We start from the raw sequence: 25992 nt of genomic DNA, 5'->3' as shown, positions 1-25992 counted from the left end.
ACCCACTGCCATTATGCGAGGCTGCTGAACGCTTACAGAGACCAGACAGTGGGTGTCAGCACAGTGAGGGGGTGGGTGCCACGTTCCAGCAGTGGTGACAGTGACAGTGGGTCCCCTCTGCTGGTACAGATTGTTATGAGTGTGGCACAGGGGCTGTTGTTCATCGTTGGTGACAATGCACAGCCAGTGGTGGGGACTGTGTTCAAAAAACAGTGTTTTGTGGCTGAGAGTTTCCTCTATCAAATAGTGTTACTGGGCTCTTTGCATCTGTTGTAGTTTCCGTGGTAATAAAGAGGAGGCAGTACTTTTGGAGCTAACTATGAAACTTGCATTTACTACAGGCTTAATCTTAAAAAAGTTTGGAAGTTTATGACGAACAAATTAAAATAGTAGGAAATGCAGAAAAAGTAAGTTTATACGTTCTATTAAAAGAATTCTTTTTAATTATTTTTCTGGGGTTTTTTCCCAGAGTTCATTCAGATCAGCTTTCCAGGACTGATAGCAAGTGTAATATTTGTAATGAAAGGGTTTCATAAGGAGGAGTGGATTTTGACGACTACATTACATTACTTAGAGATAGCAGTTACCCACCACTGATGTGATAGAATGGGAAACCTGAGAAATATTTGTATACCAGTAACCACTGCGTCACAGTCTCCTTTAGTGGCTTAAAAAAACATTTCACATTTTAAAGCTTTTGTAACAGAAATTCTTTTTGCAAAAGCATTGCATAGTTTTTTGTTAAAACCGTGATCATTATGGTCATCAATATAAAATGCTCTCATAATCTGAACTGCAACTGCTATCATTTGTGCTTCCATACATAAATGTATAATTATCAGCTTAATATACATGCAGCTAGAATTCACTATTCATTCGTATTATCCACTGAGAAATACGGGTTGGATTTTTTTAACATCTCCCTTGAAAATATCACCTTTGCTGATAGAGAAACACAGAACCTGATAGTTAAAATGGGCTGTTTACTACTGGTTCAGGAGATGCTGTTAGCATATAGGGCCCTCATCTATGGGGCAAAATGATTACATTTGCATTGCTAACGATTTAGTACAACAGCCATGATATCTTTGTAATAAACCTTGTAGATGCAGGATAAACATCTTTGCTAGGAGAATAAACATCTCAGCTGCAGTTCAGAGTTTATTCACTCTAAATGCCTGGGCTTGCTTTGCTCTTTGTCTGTCAGGAAGGGAAACAATATCCTGTAATATCTTTCTATCCTCATTGACATTATGTCTTAATTACACCAAACGAAAGAAATGCCAGACAGTCAGATTGCTGCCAGATGGCCAGCTCTTATTTACTGATAAACCTTTTACAATAGCCAGTGTGGAGACAAATAATTTTTAATAGTAAACTAACATTAGAAAGCACGCGCTTGTTTATGATTACGGACTAGGATTCTCAGTGGGGAAGTGCAAAGTCAGCCCATGTGACCATGTGAGAACAACAGGTTTTTAAATGCTACAGTTTAAAATGCTACCAAATCAAAGGACTGTTCTCAGCACAAGCTGCTTTTCCTTGGACTCTCAGAGATCAGATATTTCATATAAGTTGTTGAACAGAGCAAATCACAACAAAACTGGGCTTTACTAGTCATTCACATCTTTGTGCAGGTGCTTCCCACCCAAAGTAACACTGACCATTTGATTTTTTAGATCCCTTGCAAGTACTCAACGAGTTCAGTCCTGGACAGCATTAAGAAACAAAAGTGAACACTACATTACCAAGGGTCTGTTGAATTCTGTTCAGTGAAATCAACGGGCTCTGGCTGCATCCCTGATACAAATCTAAAGACTAAATATTATCCAAGAGAAATAACACATTTTAAAGAAAGTAGAGACTCTGTCTGCTCTGCCAGGAGCTTTGCCAGGAGAGCTGGCAAATGAGTATAATATGAAGGAACTCACTTGCAGTAGGTATTGCTTGGTTTTCTCTCCTTTTTAAAACTATATTCTGGGGATATAATTAGTCTAGAATCATTCAGCACTGTGCTGCTTTCTCTGTTTACTTTAGAAAATTCCATGCATAAAGTTACATGTTGATAGCTGGCCTCCACCCTGTATTTGCACCCCTGCTGCAAATCCCCAGCATTGTCCTATCATTCCTTGTGAAGTTGAGGGGGAATGAAACAAAATAATTTAGACAGGCGAACAGCATCATTTTGTATCACTCATTTTCTTATGAAGCAGAACTGAGAATGGAGAATACAGAAAACCTAGACATTTCATGATTTTCAAAAACATTAATCAGTGATAAAAATTGCAATAATCTCATTCCCTGAACACCTTCAGGTGGAGATTTTCTGGACCAACTCCGTTTGTTTTTTGGTTTTTGTTTTGGTTTTTCTTTTTTGTTATTTTCACAGATTTCCAGCAGGAGGTTTAATTCAGAGCTGCTTTTGAGACACCGTCTTTTCCCATAAACTCATCTGTCTTTTATTAATGGATATAATTTTGCTCAGTCATCCCCCCACTTTATATGAGGAAATGCATATTATTCCCTCAGCATCTCATTTCAAAGTTCCTTATGAAAGAGACTAAGCCAAATGATTTTCATCTAATGGAAGCAGAGCATCCTGAGGTGCATTTGGGAGGCATTCTGTTTCTCAGCCATATCTTTGCAGGCTTGGATTTGGTTCACTCTTTCTTCATTTTCTATCTTTAATTTTTCTTTCCAAATCTTACAGCATAGTAACACTGTCTCTGGGTTTTCAGTTCAAAATTGTTATTATTATTCCTACACAGTTCCTGGGAAGTCCACTGCATGCACAATTCTTCATGATAGCCCGTTCACACTCACCCGTCATATTGCAATTTCAAGCTGAGTTTTCCAGGAATTAGCAACTCCAGAGAAAAGATGATCCCAAGAAAAAGCTGCATCTTTGTGTAAAGAACCCAGCCCCAACAGTGCAGGACTAGAGTGGAGGGGGGATAGATCTGGACTGATCACTTGCGAAAGTGATTTATTTGTACAATTATAATATATAACCAGATTTATCCTGGGAGGGAGCCTGCCCTTGTTGAATCATTAACTTCACTTTTAGTTCTACTCTAAGCTCACTTCCACACCCCAAAACACGAACATGTAAATATAACAATATTCTTGCTGAAGCACTTCTAAGTAAGAAGTTTTTTCTGTATGTCACCTTCAAGTCTTTGAAAATGTTATGTGGCAGAGTTGCTAGTCACTGGAGAAAGTGTTACCTGCAAGGTCCACAGCAACCAGGGAAGATTAGCTTATAAAAATCATAGTGATGGGAAGATCAAGGGAACAGTGGTAAAACAAAGTCCATTTTTGTTCTCTTCCTTCCCGTGTCTGTCTCTTTGTGGAGCACTTCTTTGACCTCTTAATTGCAATTCTGTCTCTTGCCTAGTCAAAAAGAGGACATGAAAGAGATGGCCAATATTCCTATAAAAGGGAAAGATGGGGACATCAGAATCTCATCTAAACCACTTTCAGTTGGACCAGATAAGTCTCTGCACACAGACTATCAACTTTACACTGACATAAAGAGTGTTTTTGTTAATTACTCAAAGCAGTGGGCTGGTTTCTACCTGAAATATTTAATTTCTTGCTTAGTTCATGTATCAAGAGAAAAGAGTTAAATTCCTTCCTTAATAGACTACAGTTAGACATATAGCACAGTTCTTCAGAAAGAAATAGTTTCACTCAGCTTGTCTCTTGGATTAAAGCTATGCCATGGTGATTTAATGCAGACAGCTGTGTGGATTTCAGGTGAAGAGTCCAGTTAAGTTGGTTTGTTTGTGTACACAGGGAATGGACATTAACCGTAATTATGGTATTTTTGTAAATTTTCTCAGCAAAGTATGAAGTCCTCTTACGTTACTACTATCATAAAGGCTGTCATCAAGGAAAGAAGCAGCAGAATTGTCCCAATATAAAAGAGGAACAGCTTAACTCAGGAGTGTGTTTTCGCAAAACCAGGCTGCATGAAAGAGAATATGTTCTTTTTCATAAATCACACCAGACCCTTCCCATTTTATTGCCACACACTATAACCTGCTCAAGAGCCTGACTCTGAAAATGGAGAACATTTCCCTCCATGTAGCTATCCCACCCACAGTGGCTTCCAGCAGAGCTGAAGGAAGTCCAGTTTACAAAAATTGAGGCAGCTCCATTTGTGAGCAATCAGAAAAACCAACTCATGTTGGAAGACCATATTTCATATTGAAACATAGGACATCTGCTCAGATAACCTTTGCTTTTGCTTCTTTTGTCTCCACCACTGCTATGAGGTGGGCTAGTTTTGGAGTCTTCTGCAGTGTTGACTGTGTCCTGTTGGCAGAGCTGGCTTTGAACTGGGGTTCAATCCCTTGCCAGGGACTCAGAATCTAGGAACATAGAGACATAGAGGTAAAAAAAATCAAAAGGCTCCATCTTCTTTTTTTTTCTCTTGCAAAAAAGTTATGCACAAATGGAGTAAATCATGATATACTCTAAAATTCAATTCCAGCCCAAAGCTTCCACCTCAGTGCTGAAAGCAGAAGCTATTTATTCTGTGGTAAAAACCTTACTCCTATGATGTTAAATAGTTATGAAGATGGATAGGGTCATTTTGCTTAATAGGCACAGGATTCAGAAGAAATGACAGGTGCTTGCTAGGTCTTTGATTCAAATTCCTTTGAAGTCTAGTTGATTTTAATGGGCCTTAGATTAAAGTCCTAAGCAAATAATCATGGACATTTCTCACTAATTTAAAAAATGGACTTGTTTTGGAACTTCAGTGAAAGATTCGTTTATAAAAGACAATACTTAAGTATGTACTTAATGTTCAGCTTGCAAGTAGCACTGCTGAATTCAGAATAAAAGCCACTAGAGATATTATTCTGCCACCAATGCAAAAATATCTTGGGACAAACAGTTAACTGCAACAAGCCTATTGCCCTCTTGGGCATAAATAATGTCTCTCTCAGAAATAAAGTCTGTTCTTTGGTCAGGTTCTTACTGGTAGCTGCTTATCTTTCTAGCAAATGTGCAAGGCAGCTTAATCCATTTATTCCCTCCTTGAAAACTGTGTGCAAAAAGGCACAGGACATTCTGGGGAGGGGAAAGGTCGTAAACATATGGCACAAACATGCCACGTGAAAGCATGTGGCATCTTTTCTTCTAAACAAGTTTACTTTGCGGTTCTTCCATATGTGCTTCTTAGAGCTTCAGAGCATTTTTTCAACATCCGTTTAGCCTCTCAGCTGCCCTGTGAGACAAGCAAATATTATTTCCACTACTTAAAAGATTAAGAAAAAAGGGGGAAAAAGTGACTCCCCAAGGTGACATAAGAATACTGCTGCAGAGCCAGGAATAGAATTCAGGTCTCCTGACTCTCTGTCTGGTGCTTCCTTAAATATATGACCATCTGCTCTTCTGCTGGAAGTATAGGTACTATATGCTGACTCCAACAAGCTGGCTGCTAAGCCTGTTAGTTTATCCTCTTTTTATGCCATACCGATATCATCTCAAGCTAAGCTTTTGGCCTGGAGTCAAAGTGATTTCCAGTGTTTGAATGATGCGACCTGCTTGTTATTGTTTTAACCTTGCACCACACATATGCTCAGCTATTTGTGACTTACGTGCATACAGTTCGCGTAGCAAAAGCCACAAGCTGGAACTGTTTTGTTTAAACATTCAATACTGAACCATACCACATGTTTTAAACAACCATCATACAGCAGTGAGTTTGATCCTGGTAGCTGCCTGTACCCAGAGTTCCTACTGAGCTGCATGTAATTTTCAAGGTCAAAGGGCTTATTAAAAAGACAAAAAACTTAAACACTTGTGTCTCTCCACAAGCATCAGTTCATCATGTTAAACTTTCCCAGCTCCACAGCTAAATCCTGCACTGACTCTATCTAAACCAAAAACAAAACTAGAATTCAGCATGATCAACATTTGTTCGAATCGTTACCCTGATTCTGAGAAAATCATCCTCCAGTAAATATCCTTCTCTCATTGTTGCAGCATCATCACTCAGTAGGGTCAATACAGTAGCATGCTGACTAATGTGCCTTAAATCCTAGTCTTCTGCTCCACTGAAGAAGGTCGGTGGATAATTCAGCATTTTTACTGAAATATCCTCTGGTTATCGCTGTAGCTTTACTTGGAGGAAGCACAGAATGAATTGACAGTTCTGTTTCCCATTGATTTGTCATAGGAGATAGCTTATTCTGTATGTATTGTCATTTTCTATGAGTACTAAAAGATATTTCTGTCTTTCTGAGAAATATTAAAAATATTCCTATTCATTCTATAATATTAGGTGTATGGTATTAATTCTGTAGCATATGAATATTCATCAATACGTTGTGTGGTCTGCAATGTGAATCACTGTTTGTCTCAGTATGCCAAGTCTTCAGCTTTCACAGCTTTGTTAGAAAAAGGTTTTTCCTAAATTCGTTGTGATTTGACAGTGCTAACTGTTCTCAAGCCTCATTAGTTCCAGCAACAATCCTAGCATAAGTGGGAATATGCAGCATTTATACACATGCATACTCACATATTGTGAGCCAAAACTGGAAATATCACTGTGTTGTTTCAGTGTGGGAAATAACACCTGTCTTTTCTCCACAAGTTCCATGATGCAGTTTTTAGACAGCTTTGTTATCAGACAGGAGCTTCAAGCACCCATTCAGTAAGCAGTCCCTTATGGAAGTGGGATGAACAGGCTAACAAAATCTCTATTGGTTTAATTAGGCTGGCAGAGCAGCTTCCTCAGACACCGTTTTCTGTAACCAGGAAAGGAGAATGTTATTAGAGAACTGTCTTTCTGTGATAACAGGTGGCCCTGGTGGTTATTTTTCCTTCATCCTTTAGACAGCAAAACGTCACTGCTAAGAACCTTGAGCAGGTCCTTTAACACAGAATCTGAACTCAAGGCAGTATTTACGACCTGTTACTAAAAGGTAACAAACACTATTGGTTCCGTTCCAGGAGTTAAGGGTGATCACCTTTAGGAGAAGTTGTGTACAAAATCTTACAGTCCTTATGTAAACACAGTTTCTATGGGAAATTTGGCTGCATAACAATTGTGCAATTTAACTAAAAAAAAAAAATCACGAATATATTTTAGGTGCAATGGTGAACTGATGAACCCAAAGTCCGCACATACAAACTGGCTACAAAATATTGCCCTTGTAGTTGATCAAAGGAAAGATTCGCTTTGCTGACAGTTAACATGCCTGAATCCAAAAAGACCAGTTAGATTTTCTCACTCAACTTCTCCAGTCCTGTAAACTTTCCCTCATAAGAATACCTTCTGATGACATGATTAGTACTTATGATTTCAAAGATATTGCTCTGAGAGAAAAGAATTTTCGGAAGTGTTTGATCCTATATTGACATTCCTCTGAGTGGACAAGAATTAGGCAAGAACCCTTGATTTTGTGAAGAAACCAACCCTGTAAATCTTTAGCTGTCAAAGCAATATGTTGTTTGTTTTAATGACATCTTTTTAAAAAAGATGTCACATAGCCTTTAAAGCCTCTGTGGTTTTTTTAAATAAAATAATTACCTTCGTAAGTAAATAAACTGGTATTATTTTATTGCTATTAACAGAACTGTAAAGGATGGCACATAAGTCTCTATTATTGCTTAATGATTAAAAAACAAGCTTACTGTACTAGAATAACCAACATTATTTTTAATGAGTTCTATTACAAGCACTAAACCACTTTATGATTAGATGTGAATATGCTTGCATACAATTTCTTACACCCAAACAATATATGCTATATTCACTTTAACTTAAGTAGTCAGCTTTTGGAGCTATAAAACGTGTTCACATTAACTTTTGGCCTTGGTTCTATCGACAATGATACACATACTTAGCTTTCTGTTTAATATCAGCACCACTGAGCATAACAGCATTGCTTGCCTCATGCAGTTATGTATGTATGTCCAGGCAAGGTAAATAATGCTCCAAACTGTTCAACGAGCATGAGGATCTGTTAAAAATGGTTATGATGTCCCTGAGGAATCTCAGTGATTACTAATGAAAGCAATAGTACCTGGCAAAAGATCTCAAAGCAGATCTCGTCTGAGCCAAACAAGTCCATTTTATGTTACTTACACTCAGTAGAATTTCCAGTGTATTTTTGCAAATGAGCCTTTGAGAATTTATAAACCACCACTTCATTTATAAGATGGTGTGTCGCTGGGGCAAACTGTTCATTAGCAAAATGGAGCACATTCTAAAACAACAGCAACCAGTGCATCAGAAGTCTTTACCCTCTTCTTGCCTCATGCATTGCTGTGTACATGGTTGCATTTGTATTTTCCAGAAAATTCCCCATGTTAAGGAACCATCTGTTGTTCTGATCTGATTCTGATCTGTTCTGAACTGATACCTAACTGCTAAGCCAGCACAGAGGGCAGGTAACAACCCTGTATTGGTCTTCAACATGTATATTTAAAAAGATGACCTTTTATTATGCGACTGACATTTCAAATATGGGCTCTGTGTTTGGTCTCTCCTCCTCCCTAGCTATTGAGTGCTAGGACATCTTAACATCCAAATACAAAACCTTCCTCACAACAAGCAACTGTACATTTCCTGAAACTCGTCTTATCTGTGTCAGTACGCATCAAGACTTCAGTGACGACTCCCACCATTTACACCAGCCTCTGTGCAGCCAGAATTGAATTCACCAGCTGTTCCCTACTGCAGAAGAAAAGTGGGCTCACATAACAACTGAAGTTTTGTCCTTTGAAGTTGCAGAGCCACAGCCTCAGAACCTCAGCTGATACACGTTGCTGTAGTGCCCTGACTTTAACTTAAACCAGCTGATGAGCCACTCCCCCTTTCCCAACATTCCCCCACCCACTTCCCCACCTTTCTAAAGGATGGTTGAGTACAGATGATGTCTTATGTGCAGTAGGATCTGTACCATGGAAATTAAACAGGCAAATACAGAAAATTTAGGAAGTGTCCTTTGTGTGTTGAACTGATAAGAGTAAACTATGGAACATTGCTCAGGAACGACAAAGAGTGGACAGTAGATTGCCTCTGTCTGAAGGCATGGATAGAGTCCCTTACCTGTAAAACTGAAAAGAAATCCTCCTGTTTATGACAATTTGCATCTCGCTACATAAAGCAAGAGCATATCTGGGTTTTGATGGGTGCCATGGCAACAATGTTTCTGGAGTATAGCATAGGATCATTTTCAGAGTGAGGGAACTGGGTGAAACAAAAAGCTCACTGATTATCTCTGGACACCAGGACTTTTGCTACAGACCCAAAGGCAGATTCTCCTTCTTCATATTCCTGAGAGGCTATTTACAGTTGCCATCACATTCATACTTTCTCTTTACACTGCGGTTCTCCAGAAATAATGAAAAAAAGGGAAAAACCTGCTACAGCTAGAAGGACAGATCTTAAACATAGTTCAGAGTTCCGTTATATTAGCATCATTTAAAGGTGAAGAACAATGAAAAACTGCTAAAACCACTATGGTTATTAGCACAGAACAAAATCACAGGATTACACGTTCAGTAAAACCTATGCTTAAGTACCATAATTCCTTTAAAAGTATGTATGTAGAGAACAACAGATAACCACAACTCTGCCTTTGTTCTGAAATAACCAATTTCAGCACATTTCACCTGGGAGTCAAAGCTCCAGCTTTTCTAAGACGTACAAAATGCCTGCAATTCTTTTTTCAGATATTCTAATGTCAGTAAAGAGGTGTTTAAACCGGAACCTCATTCATGCAGCCTTACATGCTGATTTGTGTGCAAAGAGAATAGCTTAACATTAACAAATGGCAATATAAAGTAACACCTACTGCAATGGCCAGGAAAAAACCTCAAAAAACATTAAGAGGGGCATCTTAGTATTTTCTTCCCTTTAACAATTGCCTAGAGCCACATCTCTAGGTCTCTGCACGCAAAGCATTGTTCAACCTCTTGCCCATGCAGAAACAGCTGCAATACCTGAGAAACAGACGTTCATTCTCTGATTCCAAGATCCAGTTTATTTAGATTCTGATTTCCTAACAAAAATCAGACTCTTGCAATGTACTTTTAGTGCCTCTTTCCCAGTCCCTTTTGAAAGCCTTAGCCAATTTGAGAGCAAAGTGGGAGTTCTGAAGAGAATTACTGGGTGTTTCCTGTGAATGAGTGGCTGGAATATTTCACACCCTGAGAAGGCTGAAGTTATTGCTTGGAAATATTTTAAAGCATAAGCAAATCCAAGCAGGAGAGAATTACAAGTTATCAGGGTCTGCAAATCCAGCTACTTATGGAAACTATTTGTTTTTCACACTCTCACTGATCTCATTCTGCATTACTTAACAAACTTTAATTTTTGCCTAGATGGTACTAGAGTTTGGGAGGTTTTTTGTCCACACAAGAGCCTTCTTGACCCTTGCAGCCCACATCTTCTACCTTTCTGTTTCTTGTTTTCATTTTAGATCTGTTCATACATTCTGCAGCGCTTAACAGCATGCTTGGGCCAGTGAAGTTCGCTATATAACATATGTTTGTAAATTCTTCTCGCAATGTTTTCTTATTGATTGTGTGACACATGACAATGATCTGAGCTTGTCATCATTTTCTGTGTGGCTATCCTTCAAATGACCTGGGGAATTCAAAGGGTGAACAGTATATGCATTATTCTCGCAGAAAAATTTACCAGATAAGCCAGCTATGACATAGCATTTTACTGTTTTGTGATAAGACTTACGAATCAAAAAGTCTAACAGCAAGCAGCTTGTAAAAAACAGAATCATAAAAGGCACTATCTCTTCCTTTGAGATTAGCAGGACAAGTACTTGAGTCCACTGTTTCATAGTGCAGAATGAAGAAAAGATTTGTATGGAGGATCTACTTTTCAGACTCCTTTGTGGCCCAGGAATAGCATGTGCTGCCTGCATACAAGAATCTGGTCAAATACACAGTTGCTCCGTGCAGCTGGGTCCACTGTCTTTAAAACATTGCTACATAATTACTCTAAGCCCTTCATCTGTTTTACCTTCTTTAACAATCCTTCAATTCCCTGAAGATCCTCCCCTCCCTCAGCAATTTAGCTTACTTAATAAATTACCTGTTTCGCTTTACACAGGGTAGAGAACCTTGGCCTTGCTACAGATTGGATACACCCTTGAAATACCTTTAGTGAGTCAAACACCACAGTAAATCTTGGTTCTATCAATTAACAAGATACACCCGTGGACTGTATGAAATAACTCCATATTCAGCTTTCTGGTTCCTCACTCCTTGTTCAGAAAAAATTTCCTGCCACTGCACTTACTGTTCAAGTGTGAACAATGGTTAGAAACACATGTTCCTGAATCTGCAGGCAGACTGTAGAAATGGTAGAGAAAGTTGCAGCTTGCATTTCCTGTTAGCCTCACTGGCAGGTCAGCTAAAAACACCTGTTTAGCATCTGTTTCACTTAAAAAAGGGGATTTTGCACCTTTCACACCAAGCAATCCGTGCAGCGACAAAACCCACAATTACAGGAGCAAAATAATTATTGTTGATGTACATTGTGAGTCTCCCATTAATTTTGGTAAGCATGATTCAGGAGAGAGAGCAGAATGGTATTCTAAATATAGATGGTAATGCAGCAAACAGGGAATTAGATCTCCGATACTACATGAACTGGACACCTGAGAAATCTGCGTTTATTTCAGACATTGCAACAGAGCAGCTTTTTGGCAGAAGTAAAGATTCAAGAAACTTGCAGCTCTGAGGTCTCTCTAGCAGCAGCTACATACTGCTTAGAACTATGCATCAATGTAGGAGACATAGTAATGACTTAAATTATTGAGGTAGCATACAGGAAGATATTATAATAAGCAAGGTGATCATTATGGCAGACTTCCAGACTTCCATATTTCTTGTGTAAGTTTCCACCTACTTGCAAGATGTTTTCAAAAAGAAAGATGGTGATCAGCTCATTTAACGTGCTATGCCATTTTGTGCCCACTGATGGCTAATTCTGTCCCATGTGCGGCCACCCAAGAGAATAGTGTACTTCCCTGCCTGGTGTTTTGTCTTTGAAGAGATGGGTGCTACATACTTCCTGATGAGGACCTGACTGCAACGCTCAAAGCAGAGGAAGCAGTTCCCCAGCCCAGGTGAGAGCTGCAGCTGGCACTGCATTACCTTGGGCTTCAGCTTTGAGCAGCACCAAGTGCTTTCTCAAACACAGCTCCCTGAGCACTACCCAGCTCTCCAGCACAGAGCACTTCAGACCTCCAGCAAAGGCCTGGAACATGAGTCAGCTGGCTAGCTCAGAACATCAGAATGGCTCTGACCAGGCTGCTTCATAGATGAATTTGCACAGTGTTTTCTTAAAGTAACAGATCCAAAACGGGGGCACACCAAACTTCCCATCAGATGAGCTTCTTCCAATCAGATGAGCTCTGCTCTGGCTGCTAAGTTTTACAGTTGCATCGCATCTGTTTCTCTGCACGTGCTGCATTTCAGCAAGTGAAATGCTGAACAGTTCGCTCTGCTTTTTATGCCAGACTGCTGTGACCATGCTGCTTTGGCTGCACACTTCCCTTCATAAATGTGCACCATATTCTATCCATGCGTTCTGCAAGATGATAAGCAATTTTTTTTAAGGCACATTGTTTCTTCTCACTCTATCTCACCTCATACCTTTTTTGTCTGATCATTGTAATACCCTAACCATGTGTCCACGCTAGCTCAGAAAGACAAAGAAGTCATGCTTGTTGCTCATCAACTGAAGCAAGGGCACCACCGTTAGGCAGCACACAGTCACTGGAGGAAGTACTGCTGTTTTTCTTCACGCCGATTGGGCTGTGGCTATGGTACGGCAAAACTGTGACTGAAGATCTGATTACACTGCAGAAACGAGCAAGCTGTTGTTGGCAAATGTATGTATTTTGAGCATTCCAATGCTCTTACTCTTCAGCAACTGCAGCACAACAAATGGATTTTACCAGTAAACATTACCAAGAACAAAAAAGATGTATGAGTTCTCTCTGCTCTTTCAGCTCAAAGGCCCAAAGCTGCTTTGAACTTCTAGGACTCTGCCAACACATTCAACTCCACCACTACGTAACAGGCCAGTGGAGATGCATCACAGTATGTAATGAACCAACCTGACTATGGTAACACCTCTTTAAATAGTTATGGAGACACTAATATCGTAAAGAGAGACCAAGAATTAGTTTATAAAGACTTGCCTACGTTCTTGTAGTAAGAAGTCTCAAAACCTATTAAAGTAGCAGTGAAGCAAAAGGTTCAAAAGAAAAAGCGTACAGCTAACAGAACCGTTATCGGCCTGAACTTCTGAAAACTGGGTGACACCGATTTCTTCAGAAACCTTTCATGTAACTTTGGATTTTTAATATACCCCTTAGGCTGAGTTATTCACTGCTTTACTATCTACAGTTCTGCACAAAGAACACAGCGGATGGTGGGGGGAATCCTTCTAGTGCGTATTTTTAGGCCAGGTTCCAACAGCACTTGAAATAGTCACTTCCTTTCCCTGACCCAGCTCAAGAGAGCTCAAGAGGGGGGTGGGAACAAAGTGAAGATAAATTAACAAATTTCAACGGCAATGTATGTCAGAATGATTTTTGGATTAATTAAGTAGTTCCTTCCACTAAAGAAAACCCACTCCACAAAACCGCCCCCCCACCCCGTGACCAGACACTTTTTATGTTCACTTTTTCACAAACTTTTCTCAATCTGTAATACTTTGGGGTAGGCAGTTGTATATAAAACTCCTTGTTTCTACCTTTAAAACCTTACATTAATTACAAAGGAAAAAGAAATCAGGAGACCAAAAATTCCTAGTTTATTTTAATTATTATCCTGCCCAGTGACTTCAGAGTTTTCTGAATAAATTTTTCCTTTCAAAAACTCAACTGCATCTTCATTTGTCATTTCCTGAAACTTCTTGTTCAGGACCTGGAAGAAAGGAAAATGGTTAGTTTGATTGTCTTTAGTAAACTACCCCGTCCCACAAACCAAGCACTCAGTGATGGGAAGGCTATAGGGAGTCACTGTATTTTGAAAACAAGTTAATTTGAATCATTCATTCTATAAAAACGAGGGAAATATGCCGAAGTCACAGAGTTTTTAGGTACAAAGCAATTCAGTGGCTTGGTTTCATTTTTTTTTCTCTGAACTATGATTATATTTATTTTGCTGATAATGATAAGTGGCAGTGCATTTTTAAAGTTCCTTTGACCTTTCACCCTAGTGACACCACCACTACTGATACACAATTACCACTCTGGAGAAAGCTCACCATTCCCAACAAGGCCTGTTCTACCAAACAAACATACTCATCCCTGTGCTAATGACAGGACAGAAATAGAAACAGAGAGAATAACAGGACTCTTCTTACCAGAATCACATCATAGCCCAGTTTATTTAGATGCCGTTTCTTCATTGCCAGCTTCCCTTGGGGGTGCGTTGTACCCATGCAGAAGGCAGACAGAGGAACAAACAGAAAAGCCAATCTACAACCAAGAAGAGTAGGGAAGACTCCGTTGTACAAAAGCAGAATAAGCATTTTTAAGACAATAATTCAGTTATATCCTTTAACACTGCAGAATACATGGCTATCTTTCTGGTAGGCAAAACCAGGACTTCACAAATTTCATTATCCTTTTCCATTCTCCAGACTTAAGTCTGGAGACTCTCTTCTTCCATAAGCTTCACTCAACTACCAGCATCTACCCAAATGCTTACAGCAGAATTAAGTCCTTAGATCTCCGTTTCTCCCACAATGAGAAGGAAAAGTAATTCAAAATTCTACATTATTTGGACAGCTTCTGCATTTACTTTGATCCTTCGCTAATATTCAGAATCAGTCACTTCCTGCCATAAAAACCTACTTAGAAGGGTGAGGAAAGCTTTGGAAGCATGACAGAGAGTTTCTGTTACACAATTCACTAGCTCTCCTATTCCCAAAAAACAAACTATACAAAATACATTGCTGTGCAGTGATCCAGGACACAAATGTTAAGTATTACCCAATTCTACTTAAGTGTTACTTCAATGATGTATGTCCCACTTCAGTTACTAAGAGGTCATTTTTCTACACAAGATTAAATAAATCACCTAAAATGCTGATATAATGATCCTTTTCAGCAGCTCAATTAATTGCCATAACATACCACTGAGATGCAGTTTCAGAGACTTATGAGAGTAACTGAATTTTTAATTGGACTCACAAATACTTGGGAATTTTAAACCCATAATATAGCAGTTTTTTGGAAGGGATTTCAGTCATACTTCAAAACCTGTATCCATTACAAGACTATCAGATTACCTTGATGTTTCCTCCCTCTTTCTCTGTAATGTTAAATTTTAGCCTCTGTTAGAAAGTATTGCACTGGACAAGTTGTTGCTCTGAAGTGGCAAGGCAATTTTTGTATGTTTCAGCAAGCACAAGTTAGTTACCTACCTTGCTTTTGCAAATCAGTGAACCAAACAAGTAACTGGATACAACATATACAAATAAAACTAGCCTACTATAAAAAATATGCAGTCAAAAAAGACACCTTTGAACACTTGAGTCAGCATGATCATCTGTTGCAGCTACTGGGAGTACTTTCTTCCTGTCTGAATCCATTCTGATTTCAAAATCTGAAAACGAAACAACAAAATATTTAACACTGCAAAAGGTTACCATTAATGTTCTCATTTGAAGATTAATTGTTCAAAAGATTTTCGAATGAACGGCTCATTTGAAAAAGTCAGCTATCACTGCTCTGTTTCTCATTGCTATTCTCTAATAATTTGCATATTACTGATAGCTTTTCCCTCCCTGCAACCAGTATCAACAGCTATAGCTTGCACATCTCCAGAAAAAAACCCCAACCATTTGTCTTTGGAAACTGTAGGTAAGACTTTATGGGAGTGAAATCTGTTTAAAGAAACTAGTCTTGATTGCAGCCTGTCATACCTACTCAGATTTTCCTGTAATCTGATTCCTTGTTAGAAATATTTAGGAAGAAATGTATTACAAATACAGAAAAACTGGTAAGCTGGCAAAAAAAAAAAAAAAGCAATATCAAAATATAAAAGAAACCAAATGCTATGAAGTAATCACTTGTCAAAAAGGGTCGTATCCCATTTCATAAATGAAAGTAGAACCCAAATCTTAGCCAGAACTTCAGAGAAGAAACAAGTCAGAGAACAAAAGAAAGCTGCTGTTTGCCTTTGGTTCTGTGATTTAGTACTAACACATCAACTCTCTGAAACAGTTGGCCATACTGGATTTATGTACAATTAACATCTGGTCAGTGATGCTTAATAAGAAGTCCAAAGCAGTTTTGTAAATAAGAGCAATCATAAACTTCTAGTAATTGACTTAAAGAATCCTAGAAAGAAGATTCACCAATCAAGGACATAATTTGTTAAAAGCCTGTATCTTCAAACTGTTAGACTTTCAATCACTTGCACCCTATGCAAATTTATTATCACCTTATTATTTTGGGGATTATAAATCTGCATTAAAAAAGAATATGACAGTCTTGGCTTCATACCAATATGATATTTATATGGCAGCTGAACATTTTGCCGAAACATGTTCTCATTTCCCAGAAGTTCTATCAGTGCCTCCCGAGCCTTTCTGAGATTAAGAGATAATATTGAGGAGAGATTCTCAGTCAGCACAAACGCAGGCTTCATGAAGGAAGGGCTATCCAGTTCCATACATGCTTTCACACAGCGAAGCATCATTTCCTTTTGTTCTTTGTAAAGATCATCTGAAAAAGTATAAAAAAAAATATTATATCCAATGTATCAGAAAAAATTTTCACTTTTCATTTATAGTCTGAAAAATTTTTCTATTTTTCATTTATAGTCTGTTATGGCACAGCAAATGAATTTCAATACAGGAATAAAAACCCAATTTTTTTTTCACGGAATATTATTATCATCAACATATTGTTAAATATACATCATCAATTCACTAATTACAATATGAAAGTCTACAGCTGGGACCTGCCCATTTATTCAGTCTTTCCCCTCTACTGTACAGAGCTTTGTGCATACTATCAGTTATTACAGGAGACTTAAGGAGGACATGGAATGAGAAAACATGTAAAAAAAGACTGACAAAATCCAGACAACTAGAAAGCTATCCATAAAACAAAGAACGGATATCAGACTTAGCTGTAATTTTGAAACTATACTTTAAGACTACAAAGCTGTGCAAACCCTAAGCAGTTACACCTTTACAGCTTTCAGGTTCAGTCACAGCAGGTTCAAAAGCAAGGCTCAGTGTTTTACTCTACACTGAATTACTACTCTGCTCAACTACTCTACTGGCTGTAGAGAATCGTAATGTGGAAACCAAATTCTACTACAAACCATTCAAAATTCCTCACTGTAACTCAGAGCAGTCAAAAAACCCTTTTGCTCAAGATTCCAGGTACTAAAGGTGGTTTGCTAAAGGTTAAGATTTCCTGTATTTTTCAAAAAGCCTGAATGTCTGTTGAAGATAAAACCCCTGGCTCTTACACATTTCTACCCTTTCCACAAATTCACGTCTCTCCATGTGCGCGCTTATTAAACTGTTGCCACCATGAGGTCCAAGGCAATTAGCCTGATGCTCTAGTGCAGAAATAGATCACTTAGATCACCATCACTACATTAGCTTTGTCTTGAGAACTTCAAATTTAATATTAATCACATTTGCATTCTTTTAATTTCTAAATTTTTAACACAATTACAACAGATTATATATGGAAGCAGAGTATCGTTTTTAAAACAAGAGCACAACAAAGTAAGGCCAGACCTGGCAGTAGAAGTTCATCCCTGCTGTCCTTCTGCAGCAGCTCATTAAGTGCGCGATGAGGAAGATATCCTAAGATGCAAAGTGAATACACTGCCTTCAGTAGGTCTGTGTTGGAAATCTGAGGGAGGTACTTATTCAAGCAGCTATGAAGAGTCTCAAAAAACCTTTTCCAAAAGCAGAAGAAAAGTATCTAAATACACAAATAAGGCTGTACAAAATACAGATTTAAACAAAAAAAAAAAGTTAGAAATCTTTATTATCTTGTATAATCATATGTTGTGTAATCTAATGTTAGCTTTTGGTTCTTCTTGGAGGATACAGCTATGTAGCAACAGATTTAGTAGCCTGGTCAGTCTAGAACCAAAGTCTCCATTTTGAATTACAGAGAAAAATTCCTTTGTAGAATGAAAAGACACAGCAAATTTATCTTACAGATTAATCAAACAGTATTATGAACCCTTTCACAATGGAAATCAAACACTAGTTACCATACATTGCTCTATATTGACTACACAACATATTATCAGGCATTTTAAATGAAAACCTACAGATCCCTTTGGCCGCTCGGAACATAGCTGAGTCGTGAATACACTCGGAGAACAATCATAAGGTTTTTCAGGTTGAGGAATTCAGGGTCTTCTATTAACTTTTCAGCAAAAACACCCAACAGCTCACTAGGCTGAAACCCAAGTGTCTCAAAGGCAGAAAGAAAAAGGATAATCTAAAAAAAAAAAAAAAAAAAAAGTTTTGTAAGTTATAGAAAGCCAATACAGTGGATCCTATCTGTTGATTTCCTAAAAGGCATTTTTAATGAAAGCTGATTTTTCAAACCATAACACCCCTTTTATTTCTTATTTCTTTATTCATGAATAACTAGACCATTTAAAAAATTTAACTTATCAACTTCATCAGATCGTATTCCTGAAAAAATCTGTTCTGAGAAAGATCAAACACAAACATGAAGAAAGGTAAGATGGAGATCACTGAATATTCTACCAGTACCACTATAAATTACTTGGTCTCAAGCTCACCTGTCTTTTGTCCCAAAGGCAGGCAGTAGAATTAACATAGTCTGCTACTACTGAAAACAGTTTTACATTACGGTACTGGAGATTGTAACAAGCTTCCAGAATGAGAATTAACTGCCGAAATGGAACATCGTGGACATTCTCTGTAACAGAAGATTGAAAAGGACAAATGATACAAAGCAATGGGAGCTGCAGGAGACACTGTGTGAACAGTTTGGCTCAGAGATGGAGAAGAGGAAGAAAAATAATCAGATAAGGAACTATAGAACAGGCTGAGACTAGTTAGGCAAAGTCAACTGAGCTAAAAGATATGAAGAAACTGAGAAGTAGAAGAAACCAAACCAAGTCAAGATTAAACTAAAAAGGATAAATCAGTAAAAGAGGACAAATTAACAAAAGAAGCAAGAAGATTCTGTTCCCAAAACATGTTCCAGAAATCTTCACTTTCAGCACTTGCTGTGCTTGGCATGGAAATCCTCATGTTAGCCCCTTCTGTACCAATTGAGCCTTTGGGCTGTCCACTTCACCATGTCAGCTGGGCGAGTAACAAAGAGGTGGAACTAAAGTTGCTGATTAATCAGATATTAGCACATGATGAAATTTAGATTTGTTTTCCCCATGTGGTTTTACAAAACAGCAAGAAACCACAAATATCAATCTATGTACAAAAGGCATAAATGGCTGTCAAGCACTGAAGCATTACTGCAAGCCAAACTGAAAAACGTGGAACCATAACATAACCTCCTGGCATACGAGAGTGATGACAGATTGAGTGCCAGATGACAACAGACTTCTGTACAGGACTGCTGCTTCATTTGCCACACGAGATGGACCTAGTCCTGAGATGAAAAAGATTAAGCACTGAAGAATAGTGCTCTCTTTAACGTCATGCTTTGTTTGCTGCGATGAGGGGCAAACGTCATAGAAGTGACTGCAGGAGAGAAAAGCATAGTTACAGTAGTAAGATCAGCACCCATCAAAACTAGATTTATCTTTTCCTCTGCCAGAAGACTCAAAAGAATAATGCAGGGAAATAAGTGAATTTAACTCCTCTGAGTTGTGCTCAGTGATTTTCCGAGCTCAGCATTAAATACTATTACCTCATTTCTTGAAGTACTGAGTGCTGACAACTGTGACTGAAGCCAATGAGAGCTGTGCAGTAAATAAAGTAATCTGTAATGCTAGATATTCTTAAAGAAAACAAGCTAATGGAATCTCATATTACCAGACACTTTGATGTTAATCTTTCTCCTCTGCATAATTAGAGAATTAATATTGCTACTGGGTCACTTCCTTGTTGCTGCAAAAATTAACTCAGTAAGTACCTATGAAACACACAGTTATCACACTTCTGGTCAGGTCCCCAGGTATCGGAGAGGCGGCTACTTTCTTAAGCGCCCCAGCAACAGCACAGGACCTGGAAAACCTGCCCCATGGGCCCCGATGTGTGCCCCTCCCTCCTCTTCCTATTCCATCTCCAGCCTCTAATGGGGTCACTTCTGTCCAGGAATTAATCACTCAGTCCCAAAGCATCATCTGCATCTCAGAACACGCACTAAAAAAATGCAGAAAAAAGTACTGAGTTGCTGCTCACTCTGTGTATGCCATCCAGCCTGAGTATTGAGTGTGGCGAAAGTCCTGTGGGAGAATCTAGTACATGTCATTAAAGACCATGTCCTAACACATATGAACGGTCAGAAAAAAATAAAGGCTATACAAGCAGCCCAAACACTCCTGGTTCATTTATGTTTAAAATGCTATTTTGCTATCTTAATGCTTTTTTAGACACAAATTCATACGTATTTTAAGCATGAATCAATACATACTGACCACGTATACTAATCACCAATTCATCCTGTAAGATGTCCACTTCCAATTCAGATTTGTTTTTAAAGTTTATCTGAAATCTATATTTAATTGCTTTAAAATTCAATTTCTTTTTCCTAAATTCTGCATACATGAAAATGCAAAGAAAAATACGTAATTCGGATCAATGTTAAGAAAGTCAGAGATGACAGGAGACATTTGCTTTCATTAATGATCAGTAATTTTCTGTCTTTCTGCTTGTCAAATGGCTCCATGTTACTATAATATCCTGAAAACCAAAGATGTTTTCTGAGTTTTAAAGGAAATCAGAAAAGGGAGATGAGACAATAATTACGAAGAAATTGGTATAAAGAAGGGAAATTTAACGAATACATTGTTTTCTTACCCTGGATCTTTTTACTGCAGGCATTCAGGATTGGAATGGAGCAATAATTCATTGCAACAAGAGCCGAAAACACACGCAGAGCATTCAGGAAAGTCAGATGGTCGATCTCTTTCAAAACTGCCATCTAAAGTAAATGAAAGTTTATTAAATCCTTCATTCTTCAAGTATATTATCACTGCTTTCTGGTGAAGGCATTTTCATCAAAACTTTCCCAAAATCTTAAGTCTGTTCAGACTTACGTGAAAGGAAAAGGAGGAACAAACAGCAAAAGCATAAAGCAACTACTCTCAATTTGTTCTCAGTTATACACAATTCTAGTAGATCAAGTGTTCTAGAGCCATGTCACTATACAAGTCCCCAGCAATTTGCCTTTATATGTTTTTTTAAAAGAAAGAAGTCTCAGTAAAGCTCATTCCAAATAACAGTGAATATGTTTCTTCTACCAACTCTTTTAGAAGTAGCAGAAATATAATTGGCACAGTTGACTTACTTATCTGATTACTGTTTTGGATGCACGTGAAAGCTGTAAGCCTTCAAAGTGGTCCAACAGCACACTGAGTAGTGTATCTTTAATACTAATACCCACCTACAAACATGGACTGAGGCACAGAAGGTCACCTCTTATACCACAAGAGACTTCATTTATTGAAGAAATAATTAGATTAATGACAGTAAAAATGAGACTACAGAGTATATTGGCTATTAAAATACAATATTGTTACTGCATGCATTTAAAAGGTTAAATACAAAACGTGTCTACAATAAAAATTATACAGTATTAAAAATAGCACCCTGTAGGCTCAAAAAATTAAGAGCTTCCTTCAGTTAACAAGTCACTTTGCTGCCAGTGCCATATTTTACCACATCTTCAGCCAGTTTCTCAGCAGCTTGTAAAAAGTGGTACCTTGTCCAAGGTACCACGATTTACTTATACCTAACACATTGCATGAACCGCCTGCACTGCTCTATCATCACACAGTTTCCCATCAGTGGTACTTCCCTCACTTCCTCATGAACACTATTACAAACTCTGACCTCAGAGTCCTTCAGCTACGTGATGAAAACACTATCAGGTCGTGTTTGAAAGAAGTTTCGAAAAGTGTCTTTAAATCAGAGGATGAACCCCAGTATCCCCTGCCATAACCTACAGCCTGCTCCCAACCACTGTATTTCCCAGGGGACCTTTCAGATTCACAGAAAGATAAGGTCATGAGCCAGATGGGACCTCCAGCCCCATACCATTATTGGACACAGCTCCATGACAGACTAGTTTCCTGACTTCTCATCTTCCAGCCACAGGCTGGGCAAGGGAGTCAGGGAGCAGCCTGTAGATGTTTCTAAGAAATCCCATGTGACCAACCCAAATGAGAGGTGAGGGCACTGCTATTTTACTCCCTCAATTCCTTTTGTACCATTTCTGCTGCTTTCTGCCCCCTTTCATGGTGGGATATTCCCAGCCTCCTAATTCAAGTTCTTCCTGTAGATATAGCTGAATTCATACAGTAAATGCAGTTAACCTTTCTATTCTATTTTCTCTATGAGTGTCTGGAAAGAACCATTCGCAATTTATAAATGATGCAAGAGCACAGGCTTTGTGCAAGTAAAGATGAGCCTCCAACTAAGTTTACCTCTAATTTCTTTTTCAGAAAGACTGGAGCATCTTTTCCCATGCATTTCATCAGGTTTTGAAGTGTAAAGATGTCTCTGATACTTGGAATGCGCTGCTCCACTAGTAATCTGATGAAGAAACACACACAAGGCCTTGAGCTGGGGAGAACAGCTGTTTAATAGAGCTTTTCTCATTTCAGCAGAAACAGGTAGGTACCCCCATTCTCCCTCACTGAGGAGGGAGAGTTAAAGTTGTAATTCCCAAGTTAAAGTTGTAATTCCCTGCTCCTCTCCCACCTCTTTTCTTTTTTTGCAAGGCTGGCACAACTCTACACGATGTAGCTCTAGCACAGATATTTTGCATATGGAAATAATTGTATATGCTTTCTTAATGTTACCCTCATAGAGGAGTGCTGTTGCTGCACATAAGACTGTGCAGACATGAGCGCTGTTAAGCCTCAAGGAAGTAACATTCTGAAGAAAAAAAAAAAGGCACAAAAAAAAGTGCACATTTTTATGACCCATGCACAGGCAAGTTCTGAAACAGCTAGGAAACTTGAGGATGGACACTGACAACAACTCGGTGCAAGTGAGGAAAAACCCTAAACATGCAGCGCTGTGAGCTGCAGGAACAGAAGGGGCATCACAACACAGACGGATCGTAAGCACAAGATGAAGCAGTTCTACATTCCCAGTGCCTTCTTTTCTAGCTCAGAGAGAGGTATTGAAATCAATGCATCCAAATCACCCTTAAATATACCTGCACAGCCACAAAAATAGGACGTGTCCCTTTGTAAGGCAGTGCACTGCTTTGAAATTCATCCCTGCAGATGTGGTTTCCTGCAAACGGGCAAGAGCTCCAGACATTAGAGACAGACAGAGAAGGAGCTGTAGATGGATCTCCTGCTTTCCAACAGCTTACAAGAACTGTGTACCTGAGCTTCACGAGAACCTAGTTTTTGCATGTCACTAACTCACCCACCTTCTCAGAGCAGGACCTGTCACAGGACCAAAAGTACCATGGCAAGTTTTGTGACAGCCTCAGTAAAAACAGTCTAATGGGAGTGAGAAGACTGGTTACCCAGATAAATCTCATTGTCTAAGAAAAAAAATCACAAGAGCCAAAGTTATTCTGATAAAGCACTACACGAAAGGCCTTGCTGGGTACGCAGATAAAATCTAAACTTTTCATTTCAATTTTTACATACTAAATTAAAATACTCCCTGACTGTTCAACAGCATTTTTCATCACAAAAATCAAAACACAAAATAAGGTCGTCTCATTATCTCCTTTCTATACACTGATAAAACAGGCATAGTGACTTGATCAACATCACGAAAAAACCACAGCAGAGCAGCTGCAGTCAGAAAAAGAACGCCCTGCAGGGCAGTCCCGCCACTGGAAGCCTTTCTGCTCAAAACTGCAAAGACAATGCCAAAAATCACTGTCCTGTACAGCTGTTATCTCGTGTGATCACTGAAGTCCGAAAACCTCAGTATTTTTATGCACAGACATTCCCTCCATGATTTCTGTAAGATGTATATTCAAACAACATTTAAATATGAAGAACATGTGAAAGATATATTTTTCTCACTGTAATCCAGCTTGAAGAGCGCTCACATTCTTGTCTGTATCCATGCCAGCTAAAGTAGTTGCCAAAACTGAGATACATCGGTTATCAAGTTGATTGAGCTTCTCCTGTTAAAGTTTTCAGAATGTCAGATTATTTCAGACCAGTAAAAGTTTCAGAGAAGAAAAACTGACCACTCTTAATGTGCAACTGCCATCTTCTCTTTCCCCCAGAAGTCAATTCCTAAGTTTTAATTCTGCAGTGACCTACAAGGTCACACAAATTTAGTTGATTTGAAGAGGGTATTGATTCTTGAGACTTTTCCTCTCAGCTTAATCTGTCTGAAATCAGGCAGTGGTTTCAAAACTGAAGGAAATTAGAAGTACACACAAATTAACTATGGCAGCCCTGTTTCCAAGGAGCATCAGACCAAACTGGGGATGTAACCTAACTCTCTCTGATGTTGCACAGCCTCCCAGAATTAGCCCCCGGGTTTCAGCCCAAACTTAGGAGAAGGAGGATTTTGATACTTACTTGGCACACTCTCACCAAAGTCTGGACTAGGAGAGTGTTCTGAGGAACACCTAGGTTCACCACGGCATGTAGACTGAACACCAGGTCACCCCGTGTCATCCTTCTGGAGTCCCGCAGCAGCTGCTGACAAAGTTTGGGAAAAGCTGGGTGCTCAAAGATCAGCTGCTTCTCATAACGCTGCTGCTCTTCGGACAGTTTTTTAAAGAGCCTCCATACTGTAGTTAAACAGTTTGTGAAGTGCTTAATGGAAACAGCAGACTCTGAAGCCAAGTCCAGTACATCGCAAGGACAGGTACATTTCTGGAGTCTATTAAAGAACAGTTCACTATGATTCATTACATGCTTTACCTTGAAGGTCTCAGAATCATCCAACTTTTCAAGTTCCAAAGAGCTCTGGGGAGCCTCCTCAGTCACCAAAGCCTCTGTGTTCTCTGGTTGTATTTTAGCAACTGTGGCAAAAACATCTGTCTTTTTCTGGGGAGCCTCCTCAGTCACCAAAGCCTCTGTGTTCTTCTCTGGTTGTATTTTAGCAACTGTGCTAAAAACATCTGTCTTTTGAGATAGAAATCGAAGAGATGATCCATGCACAGAAGGAAAAATATTTAAAAATTCCCTGAAGTTCACATTTTCCAGGGGATTCCTGTATCTGCCAATCCATAAAACTTGTTTTCTTGCTGTGGCGGAAGATTTGGGAGCGAGCACAGAATTGCACCTAGGCATGCATCTAACAGTATTTAACAAGTAACTTATTTTATTACTCATTTTTGCTGACGTCTCAAATATAGTTTTGAAATGCCAACTCAAAGTAAGGGATCCGATGAAATTCTACCAGTGGAAACAGTTCTGGGTAAAGTGCCTAAGATCACTTATCTGTAAAAACAATTGAAAGTTATGGATTAGTTGACAGACTTTCAGCTCCTCAAGTTTCAATTGCCAAGTCTATACATATATTTTACCAGTGAGGAGGAGAAAAAAAAAAGGAAAAAGATCCCTGGAAAATGAGTTGCAAGGGGACTTTTATGGGTGTCCTATGTCTTAGTCAAACATCTCGACACGAGGCTAACTCATGCTGGATGTCAGCTCTTTTTCCTCTTTGCTGTTTTAACCACAATCCTCGCCGGGAAGGAGTGCCTTTTCCCAGCTGACGTTTTCTCCAAGCAGACGCATCTCCTGACAGGGCTCTGGTGGGTCACCGTCCACCTTCAGCTCCGGCTGACAGAGTTCTGCCCGGCTGCGGCCACCCACAGTCTATGCCAGCCAACG

The 25992-nt window shown here is 38.9% G+C and overlaps 2 protein-coding genes across 2 annotated transcripts in view; both read right to left on the bottom strand.

The window, feature by feature from the left end:
- The window catches only part of CPO (carboxypeptidase O), a 14487-nt gene extending 11657 nt beyond the window's left edge, over positions 1 to 2830 (bottom strand). Inside the window, exon 1 of the mRNA XM_010141877.1 lies at positions 2824 to 2830. Within this exon, the coding sequence (XP_010140179.1) occupies positions 2824 to 2830 (7 nt within the window). The remainder of the gene's footprint in view (positions 1 to 2823) is intronic.
- Positions 2831 to 13821: 10991 nt separating this feature from the next.
- Positions 13822 to 25491, bottom strand: FASTKD2 (FAST kinase domains 2). Its single transcript, XM_010141876.1, has 12 exons — positions 25264 to 25491; positions 24730 to 25197; positions 24220 to 24323; positions 22645 to 22753; positions 21017 to 21140; positions 18808 to 18947; positions 18325 to 18497; positions 17777 to 17940; positions 16521 to 16742; positions 15534 to 15618; positions 14372 to 14486; positions 13822 to 13929 (listed from the first exon to the last, which is right to left on the bottom strand). Exons 1-12 carry the CDS (start codon positions 25489 to 25491, stop codon positions 13822 to 13824), a joined length of 2040 nt encoding a protein of 679 aa, XP_010140178.1.
- Positions 25492 to 25992: the final 501 nt, after the last annotated feature.

Source organism: Buceros rhinoceros, unplaced genomic scaffold (genome assembly GCF_000710305.1).
Source record: "Buceros rhinoceros silvestris isolate BGI_N320 unplaced genomic scaffold, ASM71030v1 scaffold8138, whole genome shotgun sequence".
In the NCBI taxonomy this organism is placed as follows: domain Eukaryota; kingdom Metazoa; phylum Chordata; class Aves; order Bucerotiformes; family Bucerotidae; genus Buceros; species Buceros rhinoceros.
The sequence above is the reverse complement of the archived record's forward strand: the minus strand, read 5'-3'. Positions and strand labels throughout refer to the sequence as shown.

What these genes read in the sequence shown, in the direction of transcription:
- FASTKD2 (XM_010141876.1), bottom strand. Translation starts at nt 25,491, where the DNA reads ATGAGTAATAAAATAAGTTACTTGTTAAATACTGTTAGATGCATGCCT. An exon ending in GCTCTTCAAGCTGGATTACA is followed by an intron (nt 22,754 to 24,219) that starts GTGAGAAAAATA and finishes TTTCTTCATCAG; the next exon opens with ATTACTAGTGGAGCAGCGCA. An exon ending in TGGGCTATGATGTGATTCTG is followed by an intron (nt 13,930 to 14,371) that starts GTAAGAAGAGTC and finishes CCTTTCTTCCAG; the next exon opens with GTCCTGAACAAGAAGTTTCA.